This window comes from Anopheles merus, unplaced genomic scaffold, assembly GCF_017562075.2.
Source record: "Anopheles merus strain MAF unplaced genomic scaffold, AmerM5.1 LNR4000730, whole genome shotgun sequence".
NCBI classification, from domain to species: Eukaryota; Metazoa; Arthropoda; class Insecta; order Diptera; family Culicidae; genus Anopheles; species Anopheles merus.
The window spans coordinates 1-19,933 of record NW_024428310.1 but is presented as its reverse complement, the minus strand read 5'-3'; the positions used below and the strand labels follow the sequence as shown (position 1 = coordinate 19,933).

The 19,933-nt window shown below is 52.8% G+C and overlaps 2 protein-coding genes across 2 annotated transcripts; both read right to left on the bottom strand.

Moving 5' to 3' along the window:
- Nucleotides 1-720: 720 nt before the first annotated feature.
- Nucleotides 721-3,440, bottom strand: LOC121602945 (FERM, ARHGEF and pleckstrin domain-containing protein 2-like). Its single transcript, XM_041931701.1, has 7 exons — nt 3,410-3,440; nt 2,510-2,958; nt 2,246-2,440; nt 1,474-2,173; nt 1,248-1,405; nt 907-1,166; nt 721-826 (listed from the first exon to the last, which is right to left on the bottom strand). Exons 1-7 carry the CDS (start codon nt 3,438-3,440, stop codon nt 721-723), a joined length of 1,899 nt encoding a protein of 632 aa, XP_041787635.1.
- Nucleotides 3,441-5,058: 1,618 nt separating this feature from the next.
- LOC121602949 lies at nt 5,059-19,406 on the bottom strand. The gene is made up of 3 exons (XM_041931705.1): nt 18,953-19,406; nt 9,528-18,541; nt 5,059-9,495 (listed from the first exon to the last, which is right to left on the bottom strand). The coding sequence occupies exons 1-3, from the start codon at nt 19,209-19,211 to the stop codon at nt 5,863-5,865; spliced, it is 12,906 nt and encodes a 4,301-aa protein (XP_041787639.1). The 5' UTR covers nt 19,212-19,406; the 3' UTR covers nt 5,059-5,862.
- Between the last annotated feature and the right edge of the window lie 527 nt (nt 19,407-19,933).

Sequence of the window (19,933 nt, the reverse complement as noted above, 5' to 3'; positions counted from 1 at the left end):
TATTGCTCACTTTTGCTTTATTAGTGTGTATAATCAATCTGTTTCTGCCTTTTCACCCCCGATCCATGCGCCTCAGTTCTTTGCTCTGCATCACCCTTTTTTGCTAATAACACAATCTCTCTCTGTCTCTCTCGTACTAATTACGCACACACGCTTTGCTTTAATGTTTATCGTTAACGCACTTAAAAATTGTTCCTACATGCAGCTGATGTAAAAATTGTAAGATAAATATACCACTGTCGGTCACTGCTTCGCTGCTCCCTCTCTCTCTCTCTCTCTCTCTCTCTACCCGGTTGCCCGCAGTCACCGGTATTTGCTTGCTCATCACTTTCAAATCAATGTTCTTTTTCTTTAGTTTGTTCACGAGATGAACCGGGACGAATGATGAAATCTTACCGTTAAATGCGCAAAATCGCATACAAAAGCGGAACGACGGAGGGAACGTTCTGATCAGATTAGGATAGGGGGGAGGGGGGGTAGATTTTCTAGTATCTTGGATTGTTTTACACAAAAATAGCTTTCACACACTTACAGTAAACGAATACGATTGATCATATCAATTGTACGGTTTAAAGGATGCACTTTGCGTGTTGCAGATGTAAAAAAAACAGGACGCTTTAGAGGACACATACACGAGGGGGAAATGCGTGCGCCAGTTCCGTCGAAGCTTTTCCGCCTTGATCACGGTCACTGCTACTTGTTTCGATGGCCTTCGTTTACTTAGTTTCCGTTGCTACCGTTATTGTTGATTAGATTGTTCGAGTTGATTGTGGGCGATGAGCGGGATTCCTGAATTTGAGTGGCGCTACGCAACACCTCCATCCACCTGGAAGAGAGAGAGAAAAGCAAAAATGCCGAATTTAATTACATTACAACCCCTTTAAGCCAATTTCCTTCCCTCCTTACCGATTGTACGTGTGCTCACTCTCTGCGCGGAAGAAGTAGGTGTGGTTTTTGAACGAAAGCTTAAAGACGTACTCCTTCTGCACCGCATCCTGAATGCCGGGAGGCCCTACCGTGTACCCGAGCAGTGGCAAGCTGGCAAGGGCCGCATCGTCCGAGTAGCTCTTGTAGAAGTACAGACAGAACGATGTCAGCACGACCCAAAGCTTCTGCCAGCCGGAGCTGTTTTTAAACTTTCGCAGCAAGTAGCCCGAAATTTGATTCTATTTCAAAGGAAACATCATTCATTCGGTTAGTAAACATACGGACGAATTAGTTTCTGTTCCGGGACGGCCAGCACTTACCCTTCCCGAGCGAAGATGATCGTCGAGACAGATCGTGACGCCACGATGCCAACACACGTGCAGGGCCGTGTTGTTGCGAGGCGATGGCTGCCTGGCTGCGGCCGGTGGCACAAGCGCACTGCTCAATCCGCAAGCTTCCAGATTTTCCTCAGACGATGCTAAAAATCGCAAACAAAATTCGTCACCAAACTGCGCACCCACACAGGGACACCGCGCTTTAACTTACTGCATGTTTTGATCGACACGATGGGCAGCTGGGTCTGGGGTTTGTACTTCAGACTGTTGGCCGCCTTCGCCAGCTCCTCCAGCCAGAGCGTCTTCTCGACCGTGGTGCCCGCACTCACGGTGATTGCCCGCTGCCCGCCAAATATCACAAACGCGTTGTGCTCCGCATTCTCCGTCAGCAGCGAACGGACCGGCACGTGGCCGAGCACCTTGAACGTCTGCGTCACCGGGGACTTTACCGCGTACAGCAACACGTCGGAGAACAGGAAGAACATGCGCTGCTGCAGCCCGCGCTTGGAATGCTTCAGTAGGCAGCCCTGCCGGATCAGCTTCCGGTCCGGCTGCACCAGCCCATCGTACCCGTCGATGTCGCGCTGGATTTCGCACAGCAGGCTGTGGTTTTCCGACGCCGTCAGCTCGCGCCTGATCACCTCGGTCGAGCGGGTCAGCATCATCAGCGTACCGTGGCAATCCGTGCGATCGAAGTGATCTTCGCCGTAGTGCGCCAGCAGCAGCTCCAGCAGCAGCTCGTAGTGCAGCAGCCGGTGCAGTGGCTTCAGGATGAAGTAGCTGATCGGCAGATAGCATACCTTCTGCAGCTCAAACTCCCGGTACGTTTGCTGGAACTTGTCGTCGTTGTCGTACAGGTCGTTCAGACGCTCCAAAATTTCGCGATGACTCTCGACGTACTCGTCGTATATCTGGTGGAAGGCCGAAACGACACGCTCCGTTAGGAATGCGGTATCACACTTTAGGAGAAAGCCCCTACTTACCGGCAAAACGACCATATTCTTCAGCATTACGTCGCCAATTCGATGTGTTTCGTGACCGCCGCGCCCTTCCCACAGCAATATCCGATGCTCGAGATCGCGCAGAAAGACGCTGTGATGCTCCAGCATCGACTCAAAATACTGAAACAGAGGTTGAAGATTTTCCAAATCTTCCGGTGTAAGCTCCTCGCGAAACCACTGCAGAGAGAGAGAGATCAATATTATTACCACCATCTCAAAGGCGATCACCTTCCAACCCTCCCTTACCGTGTTGATAACGTCCAAATCCTTCTTGTACGTTCGCTCCGTCATGAGCAGCTCCTTCGCGAGGAAGTAGGCCCGGTCGGTCGGCCACTTCTTCTTGCGCATCTCCTCGTCGATCGAGCGCAGCGTGCCACTGTTGCCATTGCCCAGACCGACACCGGACGACGTTTGCCCGTTGGTGGCTGAGGGCTGTTGGTTTTGGTAGTTGTTGTTGATCATGTTCTCGTCCACCGTGTGCAGCGCACCCCCGTTGCTGCCACCGAAGTGGCCATTGTTGTTCCTGGCTCGAGCTTCCGCGCTGCCCAGATCGTAGCTGCCCGTTTCGCCCCGGGACAGGGAATTGTTGTTCGACTTATCCGCCGTGCCCAGGGCCAGCTCGTACCGGTTCGGCGATTGCACGATCTCGCTTCGCCGATCGAGCGAAACGTTCCCATTGATACCGTGGTAATCATCTGCGACGGAAGGAGACAAAAGGGAGTAGGGCTTTGTTAGAGACATTTTATCTTCAACATTCATCGCTTACATCTAATAATTGCAAAACTACACAGCATAGACAAAATACGTAAATTATCTACAGAAAAAATCAAACTTTGTCTCTCTCTAACAGACGAAAGAGAGAGAGAGAGAGAGACAGAGAATTTGGAAACCAAAACAGATTGTTCATGCGAGGATCATAATTATGGTACATGAGATGAGCGGGAAACAGCGAGGGCCAAATTTGTGCCAACTTAAACACGTAAACTTATACTTAAATGGAGTAAATTATTCTTAATCCTAATTACTATCAGCTATTGGACTATAAATAAGGATTTACATGCGCACGAACGTGAACTTAATGAGCTAGGTTTTAACTAACGATAAGAAGCGGATTGTGTGATCGCTCGTCTGCGATTGTTCACTTACTCTCGTTCAACATCATCATCATCATCATCATCGTCCTAGTGTGTTACTCTTGAAAGCGTTTACCAAAATCGAACTCATAACGTTTAAAAAGAACTAAATGATCGCGACTACGTTCGCGATTCGAAAAACCACTAACTGACGCGGATTTGATTAATTTTGCCTTTATTTATCACCTTACTTATTTCGCCAAGAGCTGCACACGGTTGGGTGCAATTCAGATTTGGGGGGTTTGCTGTTCGCATTTCTCTGACTGACGGGGTGTTCTGAGAGTTTGTTAGAATTGATGTGGGCTAGTGTTAGCTTAGTATAGAAAATAATGCAATATTTCACAGAAGAATATGGTTATATATGGGCGTTTTCGTACTAGCGTGCCTGTTTTGCTGTTGCTGTCTTGCTGTTGCTTTTACTTTGCTAAAACCTATTCCAATCATCGTGAGGATCAATCGATCGTACGTGTGTTGTAAGTCTATCATTGTTTAACTCGTATGTTGGTGAAATGTATTACGAAAACTTGCGCCTCATCTGCGCACACATCTTTGCCGATACTCTGTTTTGTAACGTTTTGGCGAATTACTAACGAATTAATTTTCTTAATTTTGTTTTGGCATTCCTTTTTTTTTGGCCTCATGTCTGAACTTGTTCAAAGAGTCAAAACTATCAAATACATCATTGCATCAACGTCACTCCTTCGCGCCACTCCTTCACTGTCTTCCTTTTCGGATGAGATCGATCATGTCCCCCCTCCTTTCGAGTAACTAATTATATTATGTATGCATATGTTTAATAACGTTACTCAACTTTCGTATATGCGACGACGCCGTTCGCCCTTCGTTTGCCCTTCCTTCGTCAATCTTCATAAATGCTTAAGTAAACAACATTTTCTATGATAATAACGTACTTATCCGTCATGCGCTTATAATATGTTTATAGAATTTGCCGCCTCCCCTCTCTCTCTCTGCCGGTGAATATAAATGGGTTAGTCAAATGATTACGAAACGCTCAAAATACGTTATAAAACATGCCCCCTGTCCTCTCTCTCTCTCTGCCGCACCTTTCCTTCCTGCCAGAACCTTTGGCCATCATTCATTGTTGAGTAACATCTAATCTAATTTCATTTCGCTGTGTTTTGTTTTGGCCTCAGTGTTTGTCCTCAGCACTGTACCGTTCGTTCGTTTAATAGTATAATTTAAAACATTCAATGACTGTATGTAACTGTTTTCGAGATTGATCTAAATGCGGCAATGTATTTGCGTCTTGTTTTAAACGCAGTAACTTTAAACTCATGTTAATAGGACGTGGGGTAAGGTAAGGCCAAGAGATATTTTGCTAACGTTCGAAAGAAAACATTGGAAGTAACATGAGTATTTCGTACCATCCTTGTCCCAGACACAATACAACGTCCTCTCATTTGCCACGCAAATTGCTAACGAACGAACCAAAATAAATCCAAACATGGTTCCAACACAAACGGTAAGAGTAAAGGCTCTCAGCATCAATTTTTCGATCAACAGTTCATAAATATATGCATGATTTCTATGAAGTCTAGAACTCTGCTGGATTATTAGAATATTATCTTTGCTTGCCCTCCACACTACACTATACTAACTCGAGATATAACGATGCTCTCCTGTGGCTTTGACACAATTTTACTTCCTTCATTTCCATCCTTGCCCGATCCTTTTTTTATTTTATTCATTTCTGAGTCATTTTCTGCTTCTGCTTTTCGCTACGTTAGGCTGAAACTGCAACCTAAAAGGGGGAAAACAACACACGGGACGACATTCATAAGATACGCATTTCGCATTCCGAATGCAATGACCGGTGGTGGCTGTCGCTTCGCTCGCAAAACTATTGGCCTATTAAGCTAGCCTGTCCGTTTTATCGCCTAATAAATGCAGACCTAACACCCACACACATAGACAAGAAGCAATTTTCAACAACTTTACTACCCTCTCCTGTCTCTTCACCAAACACAGAGCGCAGTGAACCATTTTACGATCGTTTTGGAGGGGAAAAATAACCCAAAAGTCGTAGTGTAAACATGAATATAAAAACCTCAGAATCAGACAAAACAAGTAAACAATACAGGTACGTCTAGTCTATACTGCGCTTGCGGGGTTTGCTCGATCTGTGCCATGTTGCAAAAACAAACGAGTCTCGTCTCTCTTTCTCTAGTTGTGCGGCATTAGTTATGGCAACAAGAACACAATCTTTGCTTCAACGATTCCTATCCTTTTTGTTCATTAAAATGTGTCGCAATACCCTGAACACATCCATGTATATATATATTATATGAGAGAAAGAGTGATCGTGAGCGATAAATGGAATAGATCTTAAAGATTTGGCATACTTCTTTCACAACGTCGATCAGTTTTCACATTGGCACTGTGTTTTCTACGGAGGCCATACGCCAGCACGCGCCCCACCAAGACATTCAGCTCATTTCGATTCGCTTAAACAGCATTGTCCTGCTCGTCCTCCTCCTCCTCCTCCTCCTCGTCGGGCCCTTGTTGATCATCACCTTCCTCTTCTTCCTCCTCCTCCTCCTCAACGTAGATCGGAGGTGGTAAGGCTTTCAGGTCGAACGCAACCGACACATCGACACTTTTGCCCGGTTCCACGTACCCCAGCTGCTGTTGCTGCCGCTGTTGATGTTGCGATTCCAGCTCCACGTAGCGCGGCCGGCCCTGCTCCATGCGCCGCGCATACGAGCAGGCCGAGGAAGACTCGTTCTCGTAGTCAGACAGGAAGTCGGGATAGGGAATCTCGACGTTCTTCTGGTAGCGGGAGCTGGTGCCCGGTGCGGCCCCGCTGCTACGATTGTAGCCCGCCGCGAAGCTGTCCTCGCTCGAGTAGCACACGTCATCCGAGAGGCCGGCCTTCGTCTCCGAACAGCTGCCACTTTCCGGCGTGTACTGCACACCCTGGTACTCCAGGTCGTGCTGCTGATCATCGCGCTTCGTCTGGCGCAGCCGACGCTGCCGGACGGGCTTGACCGGCGGCGACGGAGTGTCCGATTTGTACAGGTTCGGGTTGGTTATGTGGCCCAACCGATCGTACCGCGGGAAGCCCATCTCGTCGACGTTCTCCGTCATGTCCAGACCCTCGAACTTGTTCGAGTACGACGCACTCGGGTACACGCCGGCCCCGTTGCGGCTGGGCGTCACCTCGTCCTCATCCACCCGGTACGTCTCGTCCTCGTAGTCTTCGGGCAGCTGTTCCAGCTCTTCCTCAAAGTCCGGATAGCGCTGATGCTGCTGCTGCTGCTGCTGCTGCTGCTGCTGCTCCATCATTACCGCGTCCGACGAGCCCGAGTCCAGCTCGGGGAAGTAGCCTTCCGAACATTCGGAGCTTTCCTGATGCTCCAGCGGTCGATCGAGCCGGCTCTTCTTGAGCGGTACGGTTCGCTTCTTCCGGTAGCCGCGCGCTCGCAGCTTCGGATCCTGCGCCCGGTGGTCCAGCGAGCTGTCGGTATCGTTGCCGCTCGGCGGACTCTTCGGCACAAAGTTCCTCGGCAGCGAGCTTTTGCGCGGCGGTTTTTGCACCGGCGGCGGCAACTGATTCGGTGCGATCGGAGGCGACTCCGAGCTAAGGCTGCTCGAGTAGTAGGGCGAGCAGCGGACCAGCTTCTCGGGCCGCGGGAACATGGGCGACGAGTTGTCGGTGCTGGTCGCTTCGCTGGTGTGTGTGGTGGTCGACGAACTGCCGAGGCTTTCCTCCACGATCTTGTTCAGATCCGACGACACCAGATGCTCGTGGAAGGACTGGCTGTGACGCATCTTCGTGGTCTTGTACTCGCGAATCTGCGACTTTGACAGCGTTTTGTCGTCGTAGCTGTGATGCTTCACCAGCGGCTTCTCGGCCATCGGCGTCGGGCTGGTGGAGGGCAGCGAGTCACCGCGGGGCGGTTTGCTAGGTGCCGAGGCCACGGCCATCGGCGTAAACTCCTGGCTTTGGTATCGCTCCGTCAGCTTCTCGCTCTGGCCGTACAGTTTCTCCGTGAACGTCTCGGTGTCCGAGATGTCCTGGCTCTGGTAGCGTTTGGACATCACTTCGAGCGACTTTCGTTTGCTGGCGCCATCTTGCGGTTCAATCCTCGCAGACGAAAGGACTTTGCCCTGTGGCAGAGGTTGCTGTGTTACGGGCATTCTCTTCGGACTCTTCTCGATCACGTCCACGATCTTGGGCGGCAGTCTCGTTGGACGTTCCGGGATCACCACGTTCGTTTCGCTGGAGGCCATTCTGGAGCTTTCTCCCGCCTCGATCGGGTAGTGCTTCGGAATCGGAGGTTTCACGTGCACTCCCGGTAGATCCTTGCGATGGTCGTCTGGTGTGGCGACAGCCACCTTTTTCACCACCTTGGGCGGTTTCAGTGGGACATACTCGAAGGTTCGTGTCGATGTAGCCCCACCGGCAGCTCGTTCCAGCGAGGAGGAGCCCTTCACGCCATTACCTCCACTTTCCAGCTGCTTCAACGCTTCGACTTGCGCGATCAGCGTGTTGCTGCTGCTCGTCGACCACTCCGTAATGGTCTGGGCCATCTCGGTGAGCGTCAGCGTGGTGTCATCGCTCTTAGTGCCGGACGAGAACTTGGTGTCCGTTTCCGAGTTGCTGAACGGCTCGTACCGCGGACAGCCCCCGTTCTCCGACACGTTCTCCAGCGAAAAACGCTTGCCACCGCCAGCATTGTTGGCCTGGTTGGTGTTGCTGCTCGAGAAGCTGCCGCTCGTCTTCTCGTCCAGACTTTCGGTCGACTTGTGCACGCTCGAGCTGATCGAGCTCTTGGTATGGTTCGATTTCTCGCTCTTCGCATTGCCGGAGTGGTTCGAGACGGCCGACAGACTGTCCGAGCCGGACAGGTTCGCATACTGCCGCACCGTGTTCGTACCGGTCGACCACTCGGAAATGCTAAGCCCAATCGAGGTGTCCTCCGAGTGCGAACTGTGCGTGCAGCGCTTTTGCTGCAGTCCCATCTTTACCGTCCCATCGAGATCCGTGCCGAACGAGCTCGTCTCCTCCTCGGAGTGTGAGCTGTGGCTGCACTTCTTGCACGACTCGTTGCTCAACCGACGCGGCTCCAGATTGCGCAGCCGGACCGTCTCCTCCATGTACGTGCCACAAGACGTTGACAGCATGTCGTCGATCGAGGTGTCGGAATTGTTGGAGCTGCGGGAAAACTTTTGCTGCCCTCCACCATACTCCATACCGCCGGACGAGGACGGTTTACTATCGTCGGGCGATATCTCGATCTTCACCGTGCCCGGACCAAACACTTCGTCGTTCATGAAGAAGTCATCGTCGGTGATGGGACTCAAGTTCTGCGGCGACTTTGTCGGTTGCGATATGATGACCCGGTCGGGGTTCGGTTCTCCCCTTCCCGCAATACCGCCCGTAGTCGTCGAGGAGCCCAGCGCACGCTGACTGGAGCAAATGTCGAACGTGGACTTGAGGCAGCTTGTCGGACCAAGCGCACCACTCAGACAGGTCGCATTGTCGTACGTAACGGCTGTCTCGTACGTCTTTGCATCTTGCAGCGCCGACACCAGATAGGCCGTGCTCTCGTAAGGAACTACCATCGAAAGCGAAGGACTCGGCGATGAGCCCGACTTTCCGGACAGAGATGAGCCCGAGTACGACCCAGATCCGGAACCGGTCGGAATGTAGTCCCGTTTCGGAGGCTCTGGAATATCGTCTCCAGCAACCTCCGCGTAATCTGGATCGGAATCATCGGACCCGCCAGTAGTCGGTTCGGTGAACGATTCCACCATCACTTGCGTTGGGTGCTGCGGTTCGTTCACGTGGAATGTCTGCACGTTTTCCACGATTGGAGCGTGCTCCAGCATGCTGGACGGGGGTGTTGGCCAGTTGTCCGACTCTTGCGACTGCCGAGCACCTGCCATTGCCTGCTCCGTCCAGTATGGTCGCATGGGAGGCGGCATAATCATGCCCGGAGGTCCCCCGACGCTCGGATCAAACCGCTCTCCCGGCGTACTGTCGTACGGTATGTCCGGCAAGGGCCAGTCTTCCGAATCTTGACTGCCACCACCTATCGAAAGACACTGCAAATCGGGCTTGCTTTCCGCCGTCTTTAATCCATTACCTCCCCCCGCCGCTCCACCCCTTCGGTTACGTGGGACACGGTGAAGCGACCGCTCTTCACCACATTGCTCTGGTAGATCTCTGACAGCCGTTCGGCTGCGGCCGAGTCGCACGGAATGTCCGGCATCTCCGCCGACGTTCTGCGGTCCGCGTCGGATATGTACGCCGGGTTCGAGTTAGAGTGCAGATCGGAGCTGAGACTCGCCTGATGCTCGCTCGAGATGGCCGACTCGTCGTGTACGCTCAAATCCTCCAGGCTCGACTTTTCCGCCTCGGCCACCTCTTCGCCGCTCGACTTCTCCGAGTTTGTGCTGCGCTCCGAGATGCGCGACAACGTTCGGCCCACCCCGAAGCTCGCTCCATACCCAAGTATATCCACCGGATTGATGGCGATACCGAGTGTGGAGGTCATCTCCGGATAGCCGAAGGTCGCCGGGAAATCGTTCAGCTCGTCCTGTATGTCGGAGTCGCTCTCCTTCTGCTCGTCCGGCGACAGCTCTTTCGAGTCTTGCAGCGGAATCTTCTGTAGTTCGATCGTTTCCGTCGCCAGCTCGAAGCTTTCGTAGCTTTCCTGCTCCGGTGGCAGCCAGTTGTCCTCCACGCTCGAGCTGCCCGAGCTTTCGATCGGATACGGGCGCCAGGTGGACATTTGTTCCTTCTGCAGCAGATCACCCTTGCGCTGGGCAGCGCCGAGCGATCCGGAGCTGCTTTCGGTTTCGAACGAACCCAACGATCCTTTCGATTCCAGGCTCGATTTCGACTCCAGCGAGCTACGATCGCCTCCGTCAGCGCTCAGAAGTTTCAATGTGCCCGATTTTAGCTCTGCAGTCGTTTGCTGCGTCTGTTTCTCATTCGAAGGAACCGTACGACACACTTTCTTGTGTAGCAGCGTCGTGCGGACGGGCTTCACTACTCTTGGCTTGAGGACTGTCCCACCGCTTGCTACAGCACCTCCAGAACCGGTAGCACCCATGGGCCCTGGTGCAACTGGACCAACCCCATTGTCTGAGCTCGACTCGCTTTCTTCACGCTGCAAAAGTCTTGAAATACGATCTTCGGGCGTTTCTATATCCAACTCGGATCCCGAGCCCAAATCGACCGGATATTGTTTCTCGAGCGTAGGCGAAACCTTCCTCATCGTCACCGACCCATCATCGTACTCCTCCATCTTCAGCATAGCTTCGCGCAACTCCCGACATTTCAAGTGATCCATCGAATCCATATCTTGCGATATACCGAGCGGGCGTGATATGGAACAACTGACACTCGATTCTTCATCCAACGAACCCTTTCCGCGCGGTGTGCTGGAATCATGCCTAATGGGGCTGGTTTCATTCTCCCGACTCGAGCCCGTATCCGAGCTGCGCGATCTTTCAATCGACAGCCGCAGGAAGTCACCGCGCCGTTGCGACGCTTGCTTTTTGTCGACCTCTTCGCGATCACGATCCACTGCCGACGCTCTAGCGACCCTTTCGCGCAACGGAGACACCACCACGTCCGGCTTCTTCTCGGGCACTTGCGGCAGCGGATGATCGAATGCCGACGGCGAGGATCTGTTGGATTGCGGTTGCGATAGCACCGGAATCTCAACCGACTCAACGACCACTTCCGACTCGGGCATCGCATAGTCTTTCACATCTTCAAACGTTGCCTGTGACTCGATTTTATAGTGCGACCCACCAGCCACTTGTTGCAGTTCATCCTGCTGACTGCTAACCCCCTCAGTCCCGGTGAACTCTTCACATGCGATCGTCACCCATGAGCCGGTTTCATCGCTTCTGCTTCGTTCCAGGTTTAGTTTTGCCAAATTTTCCTTCTTATTGATCGTCTCTTCAGCTTCCAGCTCCTCCACCTCCAGCTCGTCCACCTCGTCCACAATGTCGTCTTCTTCGAGCGATGGTTCTTCGTACTCAATGGTCGGTACACGCACCGGAGGCGGAAGATATCCGGTGTCTTTCCCTTCAGCATCCTTCAACTCACTCACTTCAGTGAGCGATTCTTCGCTGCCAACCGTACCAGCTGTTTTCTTTCCCTCCTTATCTCCACCCATCTGATCTATCGATTCACCCATAAAGCTGGTCGTGCTGGTATCTACTGTCTTTTCCTCCGACCGTCGCTTCATCAGATCAAGCGTACGTCGCTCGGATATTATGTCCTGCATGTCGAGTTCATCTCCAAACTCTGACACTGGCTGCGAATGTGAACGCCTCTCGACGGCTTGCGGCTTATCCTTCTTCTTGCCATCCTTCTCCGACGACATATTGCTATCCAGACTCTTGCCCTTATCGAACCGCGACGCCGGACGATGATCATCGGTCGATTTACTGTCACTGTCCGTGGTGGATTTACGACCCCGACCGCTCGGCGATGCACCACGGTTACTACTATCGGCATCAGGCGAATCCATCTTGGCAGAAAAGTGGACATCCACCTTTACCTCCTGCTTCCTGCCCGCCATCATGCCATGACCAGCAGCTTCCGATTCGGGCGAGGTGGCATCACCGCCACCATACGAAGAAGCGCTACTTTCCGTCGTGTAGTTTTGATCCAGACTGCGGGTCTTGTACTCAATATCCAAGTACTGTGGTTCGGACTTCTTCTCCAGGCTTTTCGATTTGCCTTCCATGCGTCCCTTATGTACGACCGAGCCTTCGATCTTCTGCTTCAGCTCTTGGCTCTTGCTCAGCCGCGTCGGACTCTTGATAACGATGCTGCTCTCGTCCGCCGACCGATCCGAATGATCGTCAAACGATTTACTGCGATCGTCGAAGCTACGGCTGGCCTTGTCCAGCTTTTCCACGCTCTTCTGATCCTCGAAGCTGCGGCTTATCTTCGACAGGCCGCAGTCCAGCTTACGCGGTGCCTTCGCGATAAACACGTGATCTTCCGGTTTCGATTTTATGTCCGCGTCAATGATGATCTTATCACCCTCCGTTTTCACCGATATCTTATCCTCCGGCGCCGGAAACTGGGGCAGTTGATCCTTCACCGGACTGAGCATGTTAATCGTTTGCTTCATGGCCGATTCGTACAGCTTCTGCTGGCGCTCCTTGCGCCGAGCGCGCTCCAGTTCGCTTTCCTCGGTAGATTTCCGTTCCCGGCTGCCAAGCCGCTTCAGCTCCATCTTTTCCAGCGATTTCGACTTCTCCTTGGCGCTAGAGCCCTTTCCCTTGCCCAGCGCTTCCTGGCTCTTGGTGCGTAGCATGTCGTTCGGGGACGAAGACTTCTTCACATCGTCCGAGGAGCGTCGTTTCGGTTGGACCAGCTTTTCCGACCCTTTCGGGCTGGTCGACTTGCGCTGGGGCTTAATGGCGGCACCACCTCCGGTCGGTGTCTGGGTGCCACTGTCGGTCTTTTGACGCGCTTTACCAGTGCTTTCCACACTGCTAGCCCGGCTGATGGCGGGAGAGGTTTTGATGGAGCTGTTGCCCGAGCTGAAAGGCTCAAACTTGTACTTTGGTATTTCCAGTATCAGCTGATGGCCGCTCTTGAGCTTCGTTTTAGTTTTGCGCTTTTCCTTTATCTTCACACCCTGCAGCTCGATCTTCTCGATGTACTTCAGCCGATCGAGCAGCTCCAGCTCATCGGCATCGATCCGTACGGATTTGCGTTCCTCCTCCGTGGTGGATGTTTGGCGCGAAATCGTTGGATCCCGGATGACGATCGCATCGCCGCACGAGTGTACCGAGTCTTCCTGCTCCTCCTCTTCAATGACTGAAGCTTTCGAGGGCTTTTGCTGCTGCTGCTGCAGAGGCTTTACTTCCAGCACTTCCTCCTCCTCCTCATACCCCACCGTGTCGTCCTTCGAGGAGAACGCATTCATTGGAGGTAATTTGTGCAGAGAAATAACCGGAGTATCGAGACTCTTGGCGCGGCGCCCAGAAGTAGGCGATTCTTGGGCCTTCTGGCGTTGCAGCGAAGCGAAGGCGGACCCTTCGCTAAGATTTAAGCGAGCGTGTGCAAACAAGATCGGCGCATGTCCCTTCGAACGCATGACAATCGATGAATCGATCAGCTCTTCAATTAGTTTCGTCCGTGACGGAGACAACTTGGTGGTCGTCGACGTTCCGTCCTCCTTACCCGACTTCTTCACTCCCGTTTCCGGGTGTTGTTTCGAAAACCCCAACCCGCCATCCTTAGATTCACCCACCTCACCACCGTGGGCTTGAGTTTTGGCCGACTCTTGTGACTTTTCCGCCGTTTGGAGTGCTTTGGTCGATTCATCCGCTTTCGTTTGTGCCTTTTTGCCTTCATCCTCCGAGCTGGGAATGGAGAACGATCGTTCCGATATGCGGCGCAGCTCGGTGCTGGTGAGCTGTGTCGTTTCCAGCTTCACCGTGTGATAGCGGCTCTCCAGCTCCGCCAGACGGCGACACTGGGGCGGCGATCCTTCGATCTCCGTCGAGCTCATCGTTTGTCCCCTGGCCCACGCGTTCGATGCCATCTTGCTGGACTCGTGCTTCAGTATCGGTTCGATTTCCTTGCGCGACTGGGGCGGAGAAAACTCCAACTTCGTTGGCATCGCTTCCGCGGACCCAAACACATCATCCGAATCGAGACTCTCGTCGTCCGAGGAGAAGGAAGTGATGCGCGTTTTGGCGTTGCGCTTCGACTTGCCGCACTTGGTCTTAATGGGAGCGACACGTGTTTTCACCACCCGTTTCGGGACGGCCAGCTCGATGCACTTTTTGTCCACCAGCAGGTAGGGCAGATCTACCGGCTTCGAGTCGAACTTTCTGGGCTGTGGCTGCAGCAGCTGCTGAGCGGCATTGCTGTCCGTCTTGGAGCTCGTGGCCGAGTCGCTCTCGATCTGGCTCAGCTTGCTGTTCAGCTGCTCCAGCATCAACGGATCCATGCGCTTCGTGATGTCTCGCTTCGGGCTGCTAACAAGCTGCACCGTTTGCACCGTTTTGTCCACTTCCAGCGTCACAGGATCCACCTTCGACAGGTCAATGTTTTGGGTGAACAGGAAGCCCCCCGGCTGTTCGTCTGCCCCGCCGCCTTGCTCGATCAGCAGCTCCGTGTCGTCCTTCACGCGCAGCAAATTTTCCTTCGAACCGACGAAAGCTTGGTTTGCTGCGTCCCCTTTTCCGCCGTCCGACATGAGCATCTTGGGGGATTTCGGCGATTTGGGAGACTTTGGCGATTTGGGGCTCTTTGGCTTCGGATAGCTGCGATGTGGGGTGCCCGTTTTGCCCTCCACCAACGGCGACGGTGCCGTCCCGTTCATGACGTGCCGTTTGTGCAGCACGTAAGGTATATCGTCCTTCAGGACGGCTTTGTGTGATGAGCGACGCTCCTGATAGTCCTTGAAGAAACTCTTCGGCATCTCGAACCCATTCCTGGGCAGCTCTACCACGTCGGGGATCACATTCATGTCGTACGATTGCGGCAGCTCAAAGTGACTGCCGTGGGATTTGCAGAGCGGCGGTGCGCTCGGTATCTGTTTGTACAGATACTCTTCTTCGCTTGAATCGGCCGGCGTAAGATCGATCGACTTCTGGTGCATCAGCGTATGGCGTCGCGAGTTTGGTCCGAGTCGGGGCCGATTAGCCAGCGAGTTTGGATCGGACTTGGTGCGCTCGACGGTCGCGTGCGCGTACGGCGGAATGCCGCTGATGACCGACGAATCCAAGCCCATCATCTTCGGCGTGTACTCTTCGAAGTGCGTCTTTGCCATCAGCTCCTCTTTGCGCGTCTTCTTCGGTAGAATGTGGGGCGATTCGATCTTTTGCTTGTCAAACTCCGACAGCAGCTCCGGGGTTAGCGGGTAGTCTGGGCTTACCTTTCCCTTCGCCTCCACCATGATCGCGGTAGTGGGCGTTTCGTCGTTCAGGCTGCTCGTTAGCGATTCGATCTTTTCCTTGTCAAAGCTGAAGATGTTCTCACTGTCCGATTTCTTGCGAAACGCTCGCGATCGATCGATCCGCTGACTTTCGGTGATGGTCGTGGGCAAGCCTTCAATTTCCTCCGGCCAAATGTGTGTCGTCTTGGGCGGTTGCTTGTCGATCGGCTTCGGCAAAGCGGTTGGCAGTACTGGCGAAGGAGACTTGTACGCGGAATAGCCCACCGAGCGAGAGTTCCGCTCCAACTCCACGTTCTGCAGACTGATGGAGTGAACGTGCGAAGTTTTGCTGCCTCCTCCGCCGGTATCATTGCCCGCGCTGGTTGGCTTGGCCTGGGCACTCGGGAACGTCGACGAGTATATCTGATTGTCGTAGAAGCTGGCCGCCGTTGCTGAGATCCCGTTCTTTACCATCGACAGTCCATCGTCGTCGTCGTCTTCGCCCACCCGAATGTGCTCGTCCGAGTGACTCACCTTGGCACGGGAATAGATTTCGTCCGACATATCGGCACCGTCACCGTCTAGCTCGTGCTCGTGCTGCAGCTGCTGCTGCTGCTCGCTGGCATCGTAATAGTCACTCTTTGAGTCTTGGCTAGAGTTGCGAGAGCTGCTATCGAACCGCTTCGACAGATACTTGGCCTTTTTGCTCGTCGTGGTCGGCATTTCGTAGTTCTTCGTCAGCAGTATATCCATACCTCCGAACGCATCTTTCGAGTCCTGGCTGGAGGCACGCGAGTTGAAGCCCGAGCCCGATTTACTCTTCAGCGTTTCGCGTGACTTCTTGTTGCTATCGGTGTGGTACACACTGTCCTTCGATTTCTTGCTCGAGCCACTGCTCTTCGAAAGCTTCGATTCGTAGTAATCGCTACGCGACTCCGGGCTGGATATTCGCGACGAGCCTCCCATCGCCATCTTGATTTTCTTGTAAAAGTTTCCGTCCGACTTGACGCACAGCTTTTCGCGCGGAAGATCTCTCGGGTCTTCCATCAAAAACATATCGTCCAGATCGTCAATGTCCGGGGCGCTCTTACTCTTTGTCTCCAGACTGGAGCAATACCTCGACAGGCGGGACACGTGATGCGAATGATGGCCCGACTGTTGCTGATCCGGAATGCTCTCATCGTCCGTCGGAATGTAGTTGCCCGAATCGAGCGAGCAGGATCGCGTGTGTGCCTCCGAATCTGCCTTGAACTTGTAGTACAGCTCGTCGTCCGACTTTTCCAACAGCTCGTAGCTGTCGTGCGAAATATCGTCCTGCGATCCGTACTCGTAGTTGGAGTAGAAGTTCTGATTGGTGTGCTTGCGATAGCTCGTATGATCGATGGTGTTGTACGTGGTGCCAGGATAGCTGGACGAGTACACCTTGCCTTCGTTTGCCAAACAGTCCTGGCTCACCTCCACCGAGTAGTTGGACTTTTGCACGTACATCGAGTGGCGCGAGTCGTCGTAGCGCGTCACCGGACTGTCGATCCGGTCGGAGGTCAGGAATTCACGCTCCATCAGCGAAAAGTCGGCCCGGCCCGTTGAATCGTAGCCGTAATCGCACAGCTCCTTGCACGAGCTACTTCGCAACCAGGCTTCCTTCGACGCGTCTCTATCTGCGCCCCGCTGACGCTGGTAATTCATGTACTCTTCCTCGTCGAAATCCTCCTCATAGTTCTTGTACTGTACCGTCGAGTAGATGTTCGCATTCGACAGCTCGTACTCCAGCCTTTCCGACGACGTTTTCTTGCTGTTCATCGGATCATCCGGTCCACCGTCTCCAGCAGCACCACCACCCTTCAACAGCGAGGAATAGTGCAGATAATCATTGGTCACCTTGGACGAGCTGGGCAGATTGTTCAACGAGTGATGTCCCATGAAATTGTGCTCCCCAGAGCTCCCTCCTGTCCTACCTCCGCTACTCGGACCCCCCTCCCCACCACTGTAGTTCGAGTCGATGGACTCGATCTTCGAGAGTTGCGAATTGCGCGGCAGCGAATGTGAAGTTCGGGGATGAATCGGCGGAGGATTCGAACAGGAGTACCGATCATCATCGTCCGTTAGCCCGTTCTTGTGCGTGATCGTCGTGGCCAACGACTGGGAGTTTGGTGAGTGCGAATAATGCTGCTGACTGTGGCTGAAGTAGTCCGACGTGTCGGAATACCGATTATTGCCGCAGTATTCATCGAAATGAGCTGAACGATTGTACATCTCGCCCGCGCTGGCCGAGTTTAGCGTCCCTCCACTCGAATCGTTTAGCTTGCTTACGTTCGTACTTATATTAGTATGGCTATTGTAGTTTCTAATGCTATCGTCTATGAACTCATCGCTAAAGTGTTTACCGGGGTAATGTGTATTCGTTTTAAGAGTGGCAACTTGTACAGTTACTTGTTGTTGTTGTTGCTGCTGTTGTTGCAGCTGTTGTTGCAGCTGCTTGTTCAGCTTACTTTTCCTATCCACTGTCGCGTACAGTTCGTCACTAGGGACGGGCTTCGGAGCATCGGATGCAGCGCCGGATGTCATCGCTTTAATCTGCGTAGCAGTCGCATACCGGATATCGATTTCATCGTCATCGTCGTCGTCGTCCTCCAGGTAGGGGCGGCGGATCGCGTTCTCGTCCTCCACCTCATCCATGATCTCGTCATCGTCTTCCACCTCCTCGGCGGCCTCTTCATCGGCCGCCGCGTTGGTGCGAGCTTCTGACGCCGATCCGCCGCCGCCACCACCACCACTGCCCCCGGAGGTGGTCGATTTTCGATGACGATACAGATCGTTGATATCCGAGTAGATGACATTATCCGGCGCCTCGTCCGACAGGTCCGTCCCGGTGCTCACTGACTTAGACATCGAATAGGTACTCGTATTGCTATAACGGGCTAGTGTGGCACTGGGGTATTGAGAGCTGCTGGCTCCCACCATTGAGGGTGCCATTCCCGACCCCGAGGCCGCCACCCCCGGCAGCAGCGCTGAAGAGCGCCTGGTGCGAGTGTCCAGCGGCAATAAAACACTCTCCCGGCTGGTGGAGGAGACCGTTGTCTCCCCCATAGAACTGCTGCGATCCCCCGGTTGGCCCAGCGGCCCGGCTGAGGCCCGACGCTGCTGCTGCTGCTGTGGCTGCTGCAGCAGCTGCTGTGGCTGCGTGGTAAATCTGTGGCTGCGATGAGTGTATTTGGGGGACATAGTGGCATAGAGGCGGTGGTTCAGACCTAGGATATAACACAGGCGAGTTGGGAAGGCGGTTACGATCGTGTTACGTTTCTTGTACAATTCAGGTATAACAGTACCAACCGAAACGTGATCATAAAGATGAAACCCATACAACAAAACAACACAAAATATTTGCACTCATAAACAACAACAACAGAAAAAGAAGTCCAACTAAACATAACTCGCCACTTCGTACAGTTGAAAACGAAACATGATCATTGAAAATAAATAAAACACTTCCAATCGGCTTACAAATGCTGCAAAAACTGTTACAAAAATATCCCCAACATATGGAATCGAACAAGAAAGTTCAAGTTCAACACAAACAAAAGCAAACTAAACGTAACGTAATATGGATACGCGCCAGCAGCATCGAGCAGCGTGCCGGTATGCTTTATCATTCCACTTACCGGAACTGTGACCGTCTTGACGTGCACGAGCCCGATCGGCTTCGCGCGCATGGCTGCTGCTGTTGCTGTTGTGGTACGGCGAACTCCAGGTGCCCCCCGGGGACGCAGATTGGCTCGAGTCCTGCAGCGGCGTGTGGCCCGAGCCCTCCATTCCCATTTGCTGGGTATAGCTCTTCATCGGATAGGTCTCCACCTGGGCTTCCGTGAGCTGAGAACGACTGTGGCCGGTAGGACTGCTGGGTAGGCGATCCACCTCCATATCCGCTTGTCTCCTCGTCTGAGAAGGCGTCCTCAATACGTTGCTCTGACTGCGACGTTCCCATTCCGCTGCAAGTTGAAAACCGAACCCGTCAGAAGCAAAATCAAAATCAAAACGCGGCGACCAACATCAGTAGCATGATCGAAAAACAGCCGTGCAAAACAACGAGCGAACCCGTACACTCTCTGTTTTTTAGGTGCAATTGTTGAAGGAGATCTTTGTTCTTTGGTCCATGAAATGTTCTTGTTTTCTATTTCAAGGACTAAAGGCAGCGGTCATGGGTGACATTCGCATTTAAGAAATGTATTAATGATTTATGGACGCTCCACGGATAGGACTCAACTTGGATCAGATGTGTAACACCCATGGAACACTGCATTTAGTCCTAAATTTGTTTCATAGTGCCTGAAAACACACTCAAATCTCATTCTGTACACAACAATTATTTGGTGAATTCACACGAAACGAAAGACATTTTGATTGTAACAACAAACACATCAATTAACTCAACAAACGTAACAATCATGAAAAGTACGAGTAGCATCCTAGCTCTAGGCACTCAACGAATGATGTAACATATATATAAATTTGCAAAACTCTGTACTCGTAATTGTATGTGTACTTCTGTATGTAAGGTGCACGCGCGCGTGTACCCCGTCCGTGTCAGTGTGAGTATTTGTGTGTGTGTGTGTGTGTGTGTGTGATGGTGTGTAGAAGAACAA